Below are 15,723 nucleotides of genomic sequence, written 5' to 3'. Positions count from 1 at the left end.
AATGCTGGTGTTTTGATCGGACTTTGTTTACTAACAAGTATTTGGATAATACATTTACTAACGGGTATTTAGATCACAAGTTTTGTGAATAAAGATGGAGTTGTGATCGGACCTTGTTCACTAATGGGTATTTGGATAATTCGTTTTGTAAATTATGCTGTATTTGTGATCGAACCTTGTTCACTAACGAATATTTAAATAATGACTTTTGTAACTAATTTGGGATTTGTGATCGGACCTTGTTCACTAACGAGTATTGGGATAACGAGTTTTGTGAATAATGCTGGAGTTGTGATCGGACCTTGTTCACTAACGAGTAGTTGGAATAACAAGTTTTATATATAACGCTAATGTTGTGATCAGACGTTGTTCACTAACGAGTATTTGGATACCGACTTTTGTAACTAATGCTGATGTTTTGATCGGACTTTGTTTACTAACAAGTATTTGGATAACACATTTACTAACGGGTATTTAGATCACAAGTTTTGTGAATAAAGCTGGAGTTGTGATCGGACCTTGTTCACTAAAGAGTATTTGGATAACTCGTTTTGTAAATTATGCTGGATTTGTGATCGAACCTTGTTCACTAACGAATATTTAAATAATTACTTTTGTAACTAATTTGGGATTTGTGATCGGACCTTGTTCACTAACGAGTATTTGGATAACGAGTTTTGTGAATAATGCTAGAGTTGTGATCAGACCTTGTTCTCTAACGAGTAGTTGGTTAACAAGTTTTGTAAATAATACTGGTGTTGTGACCGGACGTTGTTCACTAACAAGTATTTGGATACCGACTTTGGTAACTAATGCTGGTGTTTTGATCGAACTTTGTTTACTAATAAGTATTTGGATAATACATTTACTAACGAGTATTTAGATAACTAGTTATGTGAAAAACGCTGGTTTTGTGATTAGACGTTGATCACTAACTAGTATTTGGATAACGACTTTTATAACTCATGCTGGAGTTGTGATCGGATGTTGTTCACTAACAAGTATTTGGATAACGACTTTTATAACTAATGCAGCAGTTGTGATCGGACCTTGTTCACTAACGAGTTGTTGGATAACGACTTTGTGAATAATGCTGGTGTTGTGATCGGACTTAGTTCACTAATGAGTACTTGGATACCGACTTTGTAACTAATGCCAGTGTTTTGATCGGACTTTGTATTTGAGTAACAGATTTACTAACAAGTATTTAGATAACAAGTTTTGTGAGTAATGCTGGAGTTGTGATCGGACCTTGTTTACTAATGAGTATTGAGATCACGAGTTTTGTGAATAATGCTGGAGTTGTGATTGGACGTTGTTCACTAAAAAAGTATTTGGATAACCATTTCTTGTAAATAATGGTGGATTTGTGATGGAACATTGTTCACTAATGAGTATTTAGATAACGACTTTTGTAACTAATTTTGGAGTTGCGATCGGACCTGGTTCACTGACACGTATTTGGATAACAAGTTTTATAAATAATGCTGGTGTTGTGCTCTGACCTTGTTTACTAACGAGTGTTTCGGAAATCATATCGGCATATCTACAAACCTCATTCAGTATATGTACTGTATATGTATATGTATATGTGTATATGTATATGTATATGTATATGTATATGTATATGTATATGTATATGTATATGTATATGTACTACGAGTTTTGGAAATTATTCTGGTGTTTTGTGCTCGGACCTTGTTCACTAACAATTGTTTTGCACAGCACACTTTAAAAATCAAGCTGGTATTGTTTGCTAACTTGTGTTTTGGAAATCATGCATGTTGTGCTCGGACCTTATTCACGAACGAGTATTTGTATTACAAGTTTCGGAAATTGGGCCGGTGTTGTGCACAGACTTTGTTTTCAAACAAGTGTATTAGAAATCATATTTTGTGTGCTTGGAACTTGTTCACTAATGATTGTTAGAATGTTCAGTGTTGGAAATCGTTGTTGTGCTCAGACTTTGTTCACAAACTTGTGTTTTGGAAATCATGCATGGTGTGCTCGGACTTTATTCACTAATGATTATTGGTATTTTAAGTTTTGGAACTGTGCTTGCATTTTGTTCACTCGCAAATTTTTAGCACAGCAAACTTTAAAAATTAAGCTGGTATTTTGCTCGGACCTTGTTCACTAAGTATTCGTATTAATAGGTTTGGAAATTGTGCGCAGACCTTGTTTACCAACAAGCGTTTTGGAAATCATGCCAGTTTTGTGTGCTCTGACCTTCTTCGCTAACAGTTATTTGTACATTTGAATAGTATTTAGAAGTCATCCTTGTGCTTGAAAAATATTCACTAACGAGTAGGGCTGGGCGATATGGCTGACAACTGTATCGCGATATAAGTGTTTTATATAGGTCGATATCGATAATTAGTGTCAAAAATAAGGACCAGGGGAAAAATATATAAAATGTAGACATTTTATTTTAAATGTAACCTTCCTGTGATTATAATCCCCAGCTATCAAGGCAGAAAGGAAAGGAAATGTCCACACACGCATGGAAAACATGCGTGTGTTTAAACAATGTAAACAAAATTCTAAAATCACATTGAACACTTAACAATAAGCTCTTAAAATGAGGGTGCAAAAATAACGAATATGTAAGAAATGCTTAATGAAGTGGAACTAAATAGTAAAAAGTGTGAACATGTAAACATAGAGAAACTTGAGAATAACTATTTTCTGCAGGTTTAGTGCCAGGAGTTTACAGCTGTGCTCTAAAGGGTGAGCCTGGTTAAGGTGGTGTGGTATTACTGGTCTTGGTGGGGTCGCGTGCCTTGCATTGTTTACAGACCACATTGTTCTGACTACGGTCCCTTTGAAAAAATCCCCAAAACTACCATACTGTCGAGGTGACTTTTCCTGTTTTATCCACAATTTCTTCATTTTTACTTTTTCTTCTCACTCCATGCAAAGAATCAACCGCGAGGCAACAAGATGGCGCGACCAAACTTAATAGTTGATACTGTTACCTGATTGGCTGTTAGCGTGTCACTCCCACTGATCAGTGATCACTTCCTGCGTTGCTCGGTTACCAGAGACCGAGTTCTTTTGTTCAACTTCCGGTTTCTTCCGACGAAGAAGACAAAAAAAGTTAACGTTTTATCGAACGCATTTTTTGTTGTCATTGATTACGTGTCGACACGATATATACTAATATCGTTTTTGATCGCCACGCCTTACTAACGACTCGAATATTGAGCTTTGGAAATCATGCCAGTGTTGTGTTTGGACCTTGTGTACTAACACATGTGTTGGAAACCCTGCTGTTGGTCTGTCCTCAGACCTTGTCCAGTAACAAGTCGGTGACAATCATGCATTGTGGTGTGGCGACATTTTAGTTGTCTGGTTGTTTAATTGATATTTTGTGCTGAGTGTTTGAGAAACAAACAGTTGAATGTTTAGAAACTAGGGGTGTGGGAAAAAATCGATTTGAATTCAAATCGCCATTCTCACGTTGTACGTTTCAGTATCGATTCTCATTTTTCAAAAATCGATTTTTATATTTTTGTTTTTATTTTTTATTTTTTTATTAATCAATCCAACAAAACAATACACAGCAATACCATAACAATGCAATCCAATTCCAAGACCAAACCCGACCAAGCAACACTCAGAACAGCAATAATATCGACAACAGTATCAATATTAGTAAAAAATGTCAACATAGCAGTGATTAAAAATCCCTCATTGACATTATCATTAGACATTTATAAAAAAATAAAAAAATAAAAATGAACAATAGTGTCACAATGGCTTGCACTTGCATCACATCTCATAAGCTTGACAACACACTGTGTCCAATATTTTCACAAAGATAAAATAAGTCATATTTTTGGTTCATTTAATAGTTAAAACACATTTACATTATTGCAATCAGTTGATAAAACATTGTCCTTTACAATTATAAAAGCTTTTTTCAAAAATCTACTACTCTGCTTGCATGTCAGCAGACTGGGGTAGATCCTGCTGAAATCCTATGTATTGAATGCATAGAGAATTGTTTTGAATCGGAAAAATATCGTTTTTGAATCGAGAATCGCGTTGAATCGAAAAAATCGATTTATAATCAAATCGTGACCCCAAGAATCGATATTGAATCGAATCGTGGGACACCCAAAGATTCGCAGCCCAATTAGAAACCTTTGTAGTTTTTTACAAAGTTTTTTCTTGGTTTTGATTTTCCGGTTGGACTGCGACTAATAAGCTTGTGGGTTCAACTAAACCACGCCTGCTGCTCGCCTCGCCGAACATCCAAGCATCCCTGAAACGACGTTCATGCTACCCCGTCTCACCCGACTCAGCTCCCCCTCCTCATCTTCTGCCGCCGAGGAGCAGCGGCCCCTGCGATCCCCTTCCCCGAATATCGTCCTGCGGCGCGATAATGACTTTTTGAGCTCTCGCAAAGCCGCGTGGGATTCCTCCTCTGACGGGGAGGGCGAGGCGGAGGGGCAGAAGGTTCCCGATGTTAGACGCGATGACCTGGCGTCGCGTCGGGCCCCTCGCGGGCCTGCGGTGTCCCGGGTGCATCAGTTTGTGCCGTCGCCGGCCTGCAGCAGTAAAGACAGGGAGCGCTGGGAGGGCATCCGGCGCTCGTCGCGGCAAACACTCAGCAGGTTGGATCCACGCTAGAAGAATACTTTTCAGATGCACTTCTTTTCCCCTGCCTCCTCTAACAATTCCTTTTTTCCTGGCTATGATTTTTGTCAACCGGGATTGGACAGCGAGGGGGAGCAAATCCCTGACATGGTTACACGCAAAGACTCCGCCCCTCGTCGCAGGGAGGGAGAGGAAGAGGAGGTCGCGAGGGCGACGGGAGAGGCCGAGGATGTGGGAGGCGAGGGAAAGGTTAAAGCCACGCCCAATGTGCAGACGGACGACCTGGCTCTTAGGCGGGCTCAGGCTAGGCCACGCCCCCTTCACAGGGACGGACCGGTGAGCTTGGCGTCCGCTGCCATGAGCCAAGCAGACCTGGAGAAGTGGGAGAAGCTGAGGATGACTGAACCCAGGTGCCACCTCCCACACACACTCTAAACTAAGAATCAATAACGTGTGTGTGTGTGTGTGTGTGTCAGTCAGTCAAAAGTCAAAGATCAGGTTAAGTTTTGAGCATGAGAAAGTATGCCTCAGGTATTACATAACATAATCAATGTGTTACCCTTCACTTTATAAATGTTGGAACATTTTTCTCACAGTAAACACAATAAACCGTAGTTTATCGCTTTTAATTTTATTTTTTAGCTTTTAGTTCCCCACATTCATTATTAATCTAATATTTTCATAGCAGCACATTAAAAAAAACTCTTTACTGCCTTTTAAATATGTTTTTAATATTATGAGAGCCCCCAAGATGTGAAAAAACACCCACATACCGTAATTTCCGGACTATAAGCCGCTACTTTTTCCCCTCGTTCTGGTCCCTGCGGCTTATACAAGGGTGCGGCTTATATACGGCCTGTTCTTCTCCGACACCGACGAAGAGGATTTCGGTGGTTTTAGTACGCAGGAGGAAGACGATGACACAATGATTAAAGACTGACTTTAATCATTTAATCAACTCAGGCTGGTTATTTTGATAACGTACAGGCGAGCACTTGGTATTACTTTGCACCGTTGTATTATTTGTACTCTGCACGAATGCTGTTCGCCATGTCAAAGATGTGAAAGTTTGATTGAATGATTGAAAGATTTATTGTTAATAAATGGGACGCTTTGCGTTCCCAAACAGTCATCTCTGTCCCGACAATCCCCTCCGTGGTAGCAGGAACCCCTATATACTACGCTAATTACACATCAAAACCCTGCGGCTTATAGTCGGGTGTGGCTTATATATGGAGCAATCTGTATTTTCCCCTAAATTTAGCTGGTGCGGCTTATAGTCAGGTGCGGCTTATAGTCCGGAAATTACGGTAGTTACCTTTACACTAGTCCAGTGTCTAGTGTTCCGTGGGAGATTATCTAATTTCCCCTACTTGGGTTAAAAATATTTTTTGCAAACCAGTAGTTATAGTCTGCAAATGGTGTGTTGTTGTTGAGTGTCTGTACTGTCTAGAGCTGGGCAGAGTAACCGTGTAATACCCTTTCATATCAGTAGGTGGCAGCCGGTAGCTAATTGCTTTGTAGATGTCGGGAACAGCGGGAGGCAGCGTGTAGGTAAAAAGGTATCTAATGCTTAAACAAAAATAAACAAAAGGTGAGTGCCACTAAGAAAAGGCATTAAGGCTTAGGGATGGCTATGCAGAACGAAACTAAAACTGAACTGGCTGCAAAGTAAACAAAAACAGAATGCTGGACGACAGCAAAGACTTACTGTGGAGCAAAGACGGCGTCCACAAAGTACATCCGAACATGACATGACAATCAACAATGTCCCCACAAAGAAGGATAAAAACCACTGAAATATTCTTGATTGCTAAAACAAAGTAGATGCGGGAAATATCGCTCAAAGGAAGACATGAAACTGCTACAGGAAAATACCAAAAAAAGAGAAAAAGCCACCAAAATAAGAGCGCAAAACAAGAACTAAAACACTACACACAGGAAAACAGCAAAAAACTCCAAATAAGTCAGGGTGTGATGTGACAGGTGGTGAGTGTACACCTACTTAGAGACAAGAGCTATAGTGATGCATGCTTGGTTATGCTTTAAAGTCATATCCAACTATTGCAACAACGACTTTTTACTGTCAACTGAGTTTCGTTTTTTAATGATTTCTGCTGGTGGTGTGCCTCCGGATTTTTTCAACGCAAAAATGTGCCTTGGCTCAAAAAAGGTTGAAAAACACTGCACTAGTCTGATGTAATATATTGGCTGAGCCAATCAGTGGCCACGATTGGTTCGATCTCATCTCGGGACTAATACTACTGTAGTACTGAGAGTTGTCGTTCATTTAGCCATTTTTATGCTTGGAAAAGCCTAACTTAGGCCAAAGATACGTACAGTACATGCTTGAAAAAACAATCTGCGATAGAGTGAAGCCGCAAACTTCGAAGCGCAATGTGGCGATTAAATATCTGTTCCAGGGTCAAACTGTCACCATCATGTAAGCTATTAACTCCTGCGCAAAAACATATATATATTGGGAGGTTGGGAGACCCTGGTGGTTTTATTTACTTTTTTAGCGCCCAACGATAACCGACTCAGTGGTTAGCTAAAAAGAGACATTTTTCGTAGCATTTAGGGGTGTCCCGATAAAACCTTTTCACTTCTGATAAGATACCGTTATTGGAGCCCCAATTTTTGGCCGATACCGCTATTGATCCGATACGATATCTGCGCCGGTCATGCATACTTGTATTATTTTGTAGTGTGTAATGTTAGAAAAGGCTTGATAGATTGAAATCAGTCAAAAAGCGAACACAAACAGTGACCTATTTATTATTAACCCTCTGGAATGAAGTTATGCTGTCTTCAAGTTGAAGTGGAGTGCTATTTTTTTTTTTTTTTGGCAACGCCTAGTGGTGACAATAATTCAATAATTTAAGATCATGATGGATAAGTTGAGTGATGCGGACACGTTTGTTACTGGATGCTTTCTGTTACGCTTCTGCCTTGGAGACTTTGCATGTGTAAGTAATATGTAACTATAACCATTTGATACTTGTTTATATTGACACATGTTGTGTTTTTTTGGGGGGAGAGGGTTCAATTAAGGAGCTTGTGTGCTGTTGTGTAGCTGCTAGCTCCTCATAGCTTACCATGTTTACCTTTTGTAAATGACTTGACTAAATAGAAGAAAAGACCAACCGTGTGTGTTTATTGGAGGACATTTAGATGTTAACTAGCAGTCCGAGTTTTGCACAAGTAAAAACGCTGCAGGACTGCTTGCATTGGACATTTTGATGCAAGACGATATCATCCGATACTTGTTTTTGTTGTTTGCTGATACAGAAGCGATATCGATATCGGATCAGTGCACCCCCTAGCTAGCATGTACGGTGACCACAAGAATGTACAAATTTTGATTAATACCTTCAGTTGTGTAGGAATACAACTTGTTTAATGGCACAGCCCTTATAAATATGAACAGAAAAGCGTTCAAATACGCCCCCTGGTGGCTGCTTATTTCAAGATAAATTCAGCTTTAAATCCTCCTTTTCACTCGCTTATTTATTCTCCTCATTATTGTCCACTTCATTGCAGTCTGACAGACACTGAAAGAGCAGGGAATGTGCCGAGCTTGTGTGTGTGCGTGTGTGTGTGTGTGCGTGTGTGCGTGTGTGCGTGTGTGTGTGTGTGTGTGTGTGTGTGTGTGTGTGTGTGTGTGTGTGTGTGTGTGTGTGTGTGTGTGTGTGTGTGTGTGTGTGTGTGTGTGTGTGTGTGTGTGTGTGTGTGTGTGTGTGTGTGTGTGTGTGTGTGTGTGTGTGTGTGTGTGTGAGAAAAAGAGAGAGCCACATAGAAAAAGAGGCGATTGTTGTGTGAGCTGCTGAGGCTTTTGTTTTTGTCCTCCGGGTGCTGATGTCATTAGATAGCATAGAAGAGGTTTTGTTTGCGCCGCCGGAGGACTTTTGTGCACCTAAAAAAAAAAAAGAATCACATGAAACACTTTTCTGTGGTTTTATGTTCCTCCTCGATCCAATCTGAATCACGCCCATCTTGTCATGTGTTTGGCGTTGCTCATTTCTTTTTCACTCTATTTGCCACCGTTTGTTGTGTGTGTGTGTGTGTGTATGTGTGTGTGTCACACTACTATCTACAGCGAGCCTAGCCCCGCCCCCGTGTGTCAGGCTTGTCTGGAGAAAACGTACACAAGTTCCCCGGGCGGACGGGGTCACAGAAAATCGGTGACCTTTGGCGGCGTGACCGAGATCGGACAGCCAGTAGGTTCGTTCGCACTGAGCGAAGGGTCGGGGTGGGAGTTGCTAAGACGACTCCTCTCCAAGGCGACGGTCGCCGTGCCGACCATTGGCCTGGGCGCCCTGCTCTCAGAGCGGGAACGCAGGTACAACATGCAAACATGGCCGCTTGCATTGGTTTGCACTCAGGGAGAAGAACTTCCTGCTTGTTTGTGCCATCTGCTTCTTTCATATAGACTCATTAACGTGCTCGTTAGCGGCTTTTAATTGAGGATTGCAACCTTACGCATTGTTTGCTTGTGCTTTTTGGCAGAGCCAAGGAGATACATGCATGATTCATGTATGTCCTGCTGGGAAACAACTATTGCATTTTTTGTATATAACTACTATGGGTACTGTAATAATATACAAAAAAAACCTAATAATAATTAGGTGTAGTATAGTAATAATAATAATAATAATAATAATAATAATAATAATAAAAAAATATAGTAAACCCCAGCTCCACCAAGGCCAACCGATGATAAAATTGATTGAAAAAATATATATTAATCAAAAGTTTCAGGTATGATGATAGTAGCAATACTAATAACATGTAAACCTTTACAAAAAAATAGATATATATGTGTATATATATAACTATATATGTACGTTAGGTCAGAAAAAAACACAGAGGCAGGTTTCCCTGCTCTTCAGGGGATGAAGAGCAGGGAAACCGGGGAAACAGGCTTGTAGGGATGAAATAGCCTCTGTGTTTTTTCCTGCCCTAAAGTATATTCCTCTCTACCCAGGTATTGAGCACTGTTTAACGGATAAACCACAGAAACCTTGACTAAATATATATGTATATATGTATGTTTTATTTTAATTTTATTTTTTTAATGTATTTTTTTATTTGTATTAATGCATGAAACTTAAAGGTGCCATATGTAATCATTTTATGTCAAGTCATCATTAAATGGCCCTGATACGTCAAAAGGCATTTATAAATCATGTTCTTTTTGAATACCTTTATATAACGGTAGTTCATCCGGGATATGCTCATTTCAAAATTAGATTTACAGCCTAAAAATCTTGTTATTGTTTTCATTTCGATGCCCCGCCCTCTACCGTTTGACCAATTAGAAAGTCCGTGAGTGTGTCACACCCAGGTTGCCAGTTACGCACCTCCCTCTTCGTCTAGCTCAGGGGTAGAGAACCTATGGCTCTCGAGCCAGATGTGGCTCTCTTGATGACTGCATCTGGCTCTCAGATAAATCTTAGCTGACATTGCTTAACACGATAACTAATGATTAATTCTGCTGGTAATCACAGTGTTAAAAACAACGTTCAAAATATAAAACATTCCCATGCATTTGAATCCATCCTATCCGTTTTCTACTGAACCTGTTCAAGAAGTCGCATTAATGGTAAGAAGTATTTTATTTATTATTGGTTAGCTTCAGAATAAATATGTTATTAAAAATAATAAGAGACTTATTATACTCTTGGTCTTAGTTAAAAATGCACACATTTAGTTGTATTCAGTGTTAAAAAATATTATATGGCTCTCACGGACATAAATTTTAAAATATTTGGCTTTAATGGCTCTCTTATCCAAAAAGGTTCCCGACCCCTGGTCTAGCTACTGCCACTGGTAAAGTTACTAAACATGTCAGACCTTAGTAAATCTAAAAGGCGTCGTTGCGATTCTCAATTTATTCATGACAAAGCCAGGAACAAAACGAGGATTTGTATCAGGGACGCCTTTAAAAGATGGTGACAATTGAAAGCGGGGAAGATTTTTTCAACTGACCCCAAACTTGTTAATTTCCTCCTTGATAGGTAAGTCAGGCATTTACGTTTTTTGTATTACTTGTAATAAATGGAAATGGACATTTGGTATGTAAACTATACTGTCCAATACAGTCTATGATTTTGTCTAACAAAGCTAGTATGTTCCTGCAGCCAATGGTCAATAACACATCAACATATAGGGTGGTAATACAGTATATGCCCGTTAGCCTGTATGTCGATGTGTCATCCAACTGACAGGGCAACATATATTTTCGACAAATAAAACCTATGTGGATATGGGTAGTGTCAGTGCCTATTTCCTTCTCAATATGCCGATACGCTGAGGAAATGAGTTCCAAAAATAGCACGGCTAATTGCGGTTTCTGGTACATATAGGGTGGTATTTGCTTGGCACAATATAATGCATTACATGTAATGATTTTCTACTTTGTGTATTGACATGGTAGTAGGCTATATGATTTATGCGTAACGTGGTTTTTGCATAACGTGGGTTGGCTCATAGAATTGCACTCTGCACTGAAAGATGGTGATGTGCGTCAGGTTGAACACGACATGAAGTTATGCTGAACGAAATGTGGAGGTAATTTTACTGTTGGCCTCGGCTTGCCATCCAAGTAGGCCTATGCGGTATATGATATACTATTGTATATTATAGCTCGGTTGGTTGCTTCGGCAAGACACTTTACCCACGTGCTCCGAGGGCCACCCACCCTGGTTTAAATGTAGCTTAGATATCGGGTTTCACTATGTAAAGCGCTTTGAGTCACTAGAGAAAAGCGCTATATAAATATAATTCACTTCACTATAATTAGTTCGATGGTGGTCCGTGCGGTCAAACTAGACATTTTAGCAGGGTAATGCCAACAATCAGTCCAGACTCCTGACGAAAATATTGCTGCGTAACTTTACAAATACATTTGGCTAATGGACATCAGTAAAATGTGGCATAATTACTTAGTAAACCATCTTGCAAGAAGCATAAACAAGAGAAACCTACAGCGTAGGACTTGTCAATTGCTTTTGGAAGTTCCTTGGATTTGAATTCGGATTCAGAATCAGAATCAGAAATACTTTATTAATCCCCGAGGGGAAATTAAAATTTTCAGGATTTCAGGATTCGGCTGCGTATCTGGCAACCTCAGTCGAGGAGAGTGGGAGGGTACTACAGAATTTTGACCGTGATTGCAGTACCATTTCTGGCCACATTACTACATATGGCACCTTTAACGACAAACACAATTCTGGCAGTTATTGGCGGAGATGGAATGTACTCAAGTTATGTATTTTATTGTTATTACTGTATTTATATTCAGTATATTCTATATTATTGCACTTATTATGCCACATACATCTATGCGGGTGTTCAAAATTATTATTATTTTTATTATTATTATTATTATATTTCAAATTTATGGTTACTTTCAATTTTATTGTTGGTTGACCTTTGTTGAGTGTGGTTTAATTTGGTCAATAATATTCAACTATTATTATTTTCTTAAAGAAAAATTCCATCTCCATCAAAACCTGCCAGAATCGTTTTCTTGCAATAATAACATTTTAAATAGTAAAGAAAAAGGTCGTATATCTACACTTTTGTCTGGCTCTGCACCAAAATTAACTACCACCACATCTTTCTTTACATTCTTGCAAGCAGAAAAGGGCAAATAAAAACAAGAGCTGGGGTAATAATGAAAAATCTAATAATAATAATCAATTACTTGAATTTAAAAAGTTAGCATGCTAATATGCTAACAATTAGTATGGATGAAGTAACAGAATATTTGACTCTGAGGAGACTACCTGCAAAAATAGCTAATAAGCTAACGTGTGTTAGCGTGTGTCAAGTAAAAAAATAGTATATTTGAATGTTATATAAAGCTTATTGTTCTTTAGTTTGTAAACTGGAAAGTTCCCGTTTCACCAAACCACATTTATTTAGTAATGCGATCACTACAATCCACAGCACAGCTCGTAAAATGAGAATTTAATGCAGGTGTTTATTGTTGTCAGCATACATTTACACACATATCCAAAAACATCCATAGCCTTTTATTCTGTGTGTCTTCGGTTGCAATATTTCATCGTTATGCCTAATTGGAAATACAAACAATGCAAACTTTTTCATTTGGACTCCATTTGAAAATCAATATCATAGAGTCATGATTATTATTTTCCATACTGCATATTTGATGACATACTAATTAGTTGCTGCAGAATCTCCTGCAAACTTTAATTTTGGATTTCTGGACTGTTAGAATGAAGCCAGCAGTTGTGTTTTTCTTATCCATAAGTGCAACGAGCTGTAACACACAAATAACACACATTATTATTATTTTTATTATTATTATCAGTAAATATTTGTTCAAGTATGGAAGATGTTTTTAAAGTTACCTTTTCTAAAACGGCAACCACTTCTGTGTCATTCAACGTATAAGAGGACTCGACTCTCGTCTCAATTATGGCCAAAACTGTGAATAACAATTATGGAAATATGACCATATTTTGACACAGCAGGAAGTTGCTAACATAAAATATACTTACTGCCCTCTGATGGAAAATGTGGCGGCGTCACAGTGGCTGACGTACAGTGAAAGGATATATTTAACACACAGCACATTGAGCTAAATTGACATTGCATTTCCTAAGAAATATAAAGATTTGACCGTATTTAAGACCTAAAAGTAAGTCAACAGAAAACAAGCTTACCATATTTTTCGGCCTATAGGGCGCACTTGAAAATACTTTCATTTTCTCAAAAATCAACAGTGACCTTATTATCTGGTTATTAGTATTATCTGGTTACTATTATTATCTGACCTTATGGTCCGAAAAATGTGGTACATTATGGAAAAGGTGGAGATGTCACAGTGGCTGACATACAGGGAAAGGATATATTTAATGCACAGTACATCAAGCTAAAATGTACATTGCATTTGATCATAAATATGAAAACGTCACCATATTTTGACACAAAAGGAAGTTAACAGAAAATATACCCACCATATTTTTCGGACTCTAAGGCTCACTTTAAAATACCATGATTTTCACAAAAATCAACAGTGCACAGGGTATAAAAATAACCCCGAATAGACACATTCATCAACAGTGTTCCTTATTATCTGTAGCGCCTTATGATCTGAAAAATGTGATGAGTCACATACAGGGAAATAATATATTTAATACACAGTTCATCAAGCTAAAATGTACATTTAATTTTTTGTAAATATGAAAATGTGACCATATTTTGACACAAAAGGAACTTAACAGAAAATATATACCTACCATATTTTTCGGACTCTAAGGCGCACTTTAAAATACTTTCATTTTTTCACAAAAATCTACAGTGGCTTTATAATCTGGTGCGCCTTATGTATGAAAATATACCCGAATAGACACATTCATCGGCAGTGCGCCTTATAATCTGTTGCGCCTTATGATCTGAAAAAATGTGATGCGTCACATACAGGGAAATTATATATTTAATACACAGTACATCAAGCTAAAATTGACATTGAATTTTTTTGTAAATATGAAAATATGACCATATTTTGACACAAAAGTAAGTTAACAGAAAATATACCTACCATATTTTTCGGACTCTAAGGCGCACTTTAAAATACTTTCATTTTTTCACAAAAATCAACTGTGGCCTTATAATCTGGTGCGCCTTATGTATGAAAATAAACCCGAATAGACCCATTCATCGACAGTGCACCTTATAATCTGTTGCGCCTTATGATCTGAAAAATGTGATGAGTCACATAGAGGGAAATTATAAGGCGCAGTACACAGTACATCAAGCGAAAATTGACAATGTATTTCATAACAAATAGGAACATTTGACCATATTTTAACACAACAGAAAGTTAACAGAAAATATACTTACTTCCGTTGGGTGGTAAAGGTGGAAACATCACAATGGCTGACAGAGTGAAAGGATATATTTAATGCACAGTACATTAAGCTACAATTTACATTGCATTTCATAAGAAACATGAACATTTGACGCTATTTTGGCACAAAAGTTTACCGAAAATATACTGTAAAATTCGGACTATAAGCTGCTACTTTTTTCCTACACTTTGAACCCTGCGACTTGTAAGACGAAGCGGCTAATTTATAGATTTTTCTTTGCTGCGGCTATAATAAAATATAATTTAATTTAAAAAACAGGCAAAAACACTTATTGGGTGTTTTATTGTTTGTGCTTAAGTTTGCTCACTGCAGGTCCTGCAGTGTTCTTCCATTTACCTTTTTATTTTTATTTTTTAACAGAAGTGTCGTTCAGTCTTTTAACCGTCCATAACGTTCCTACACGTATGGATTATTCATTCATCACTCCAAGTAATGTTTTAAAGTTTTACAATATAACTACAACTGTTTCTAGTCACTAAACCGTCCCATGTGTAATGTCTATAAGAGTGTCTTCACGCATATTTGTACATGCTATTGTAATGTAATGACGTGAGCGTCGTTAGCATTTGCTATTATGCCAACACATTTACGAGTCTCCGTGTTAGTATTATTAACTTACAATGGCATTCTTTTTGTATTGTTTCAGTTTCACAAATTCCTCAAAAATGTTCACCAAAACGTCACGGTGGAGTTATTTAGTCTGTTTAGAGGATTGAAGATCTAGCTTCCGCAGCTAGTGGGTCCATGACGATGACTTCTGTTTTGTTTTGATCAGCCGTTTTACTGCCATGTTACAGGCACCGTTTGGAAACTATTAAGGTATGTAAATAAACATTTACTGTGTAAATAACTAATTCCGCAACGTATATATCAGCGGCTTATAGTGCGATGCAGCTAATATATGGAAAAAAAATGTTTCTTCTTAAAATTTTGTGGGTGCGGTTTTATATCACGGTGCCCTCTATAGTCTGGAACATGCGGTACTTACTTTCTGTTGATGCAACAGTTGTAGGCGGCACAGTGGCTGACAGGGGAAAGGATATATTTATTGCAGATTACATCAAGCTAACATTGCATTTCATACCATGTTGTTGTTACACAAGAATGCAAATGGCAGCAAAGGCCAGGATTCGCCCTCAATGTAGAAATGTTGAACGTTTTACTCACTCGTCCCAGCGGTCTGTGCCGCACATGAGGTCAAAGTCGCAGC

The 15,723-nt window shown here is 38.2% G+C and overlaps 1 protein-coding gene across 9 annotated transcripts in view; it reads left to right on the top strand.

Moving 5' to 3' along the window:
- limch1a (LIM and calponin homology domains 1a) overlaps positions 1-15,723 on the top strand; it is a 79,561-nt gene that overhangs the window by 31,197 nt on the left and 32,641 nt on the right. For 4 of the 9 annotated variants that reach the window (XM_062027115.1, XM_062027114.1, XM_062027117.1 and 1 more), the window contains exons 10-11: positions 4,731-5,015; positions 8,705-8,947. The exons of 2 other annotated variants lie outside the window; for them this stretch is intronic. In XM_062027115.1, the coding sequence (XP_061883099.1) occupies positions 4,731-5,015; positions 8,705-8,947 (528 nt within the window). Of the gene's footprint in view, positions 1-4,138; positions 4,623-4,730; positions 5,016-8,704; positions 8,948-15,723 lie in introns of those variants that run through there. 3 more of the 9 variants (XM_062027118.1, XM_062027123.1, XM_062027121.1) reach the window with 2 other exon arrangements.

This window comes from Entelurus aequoreus, linkage group LG18 (assembly GCF_033978785.1).
Source record: "Entelurus aequoreus isolate RoL-2023_Sb linkage group LG18, RoL_Eaeq_v1.1, whole genome shotgun sequence".
Lineage (NCBI taxonomy): Eukaryota > Metazoa > Chordata > Actinopteri > Syngnathiformes > Syngnathidae > Entelurus > Entelurus aequoreus.
This window is presented reverse-complemented; position numbering and strand designations above follow the sequence as displayed.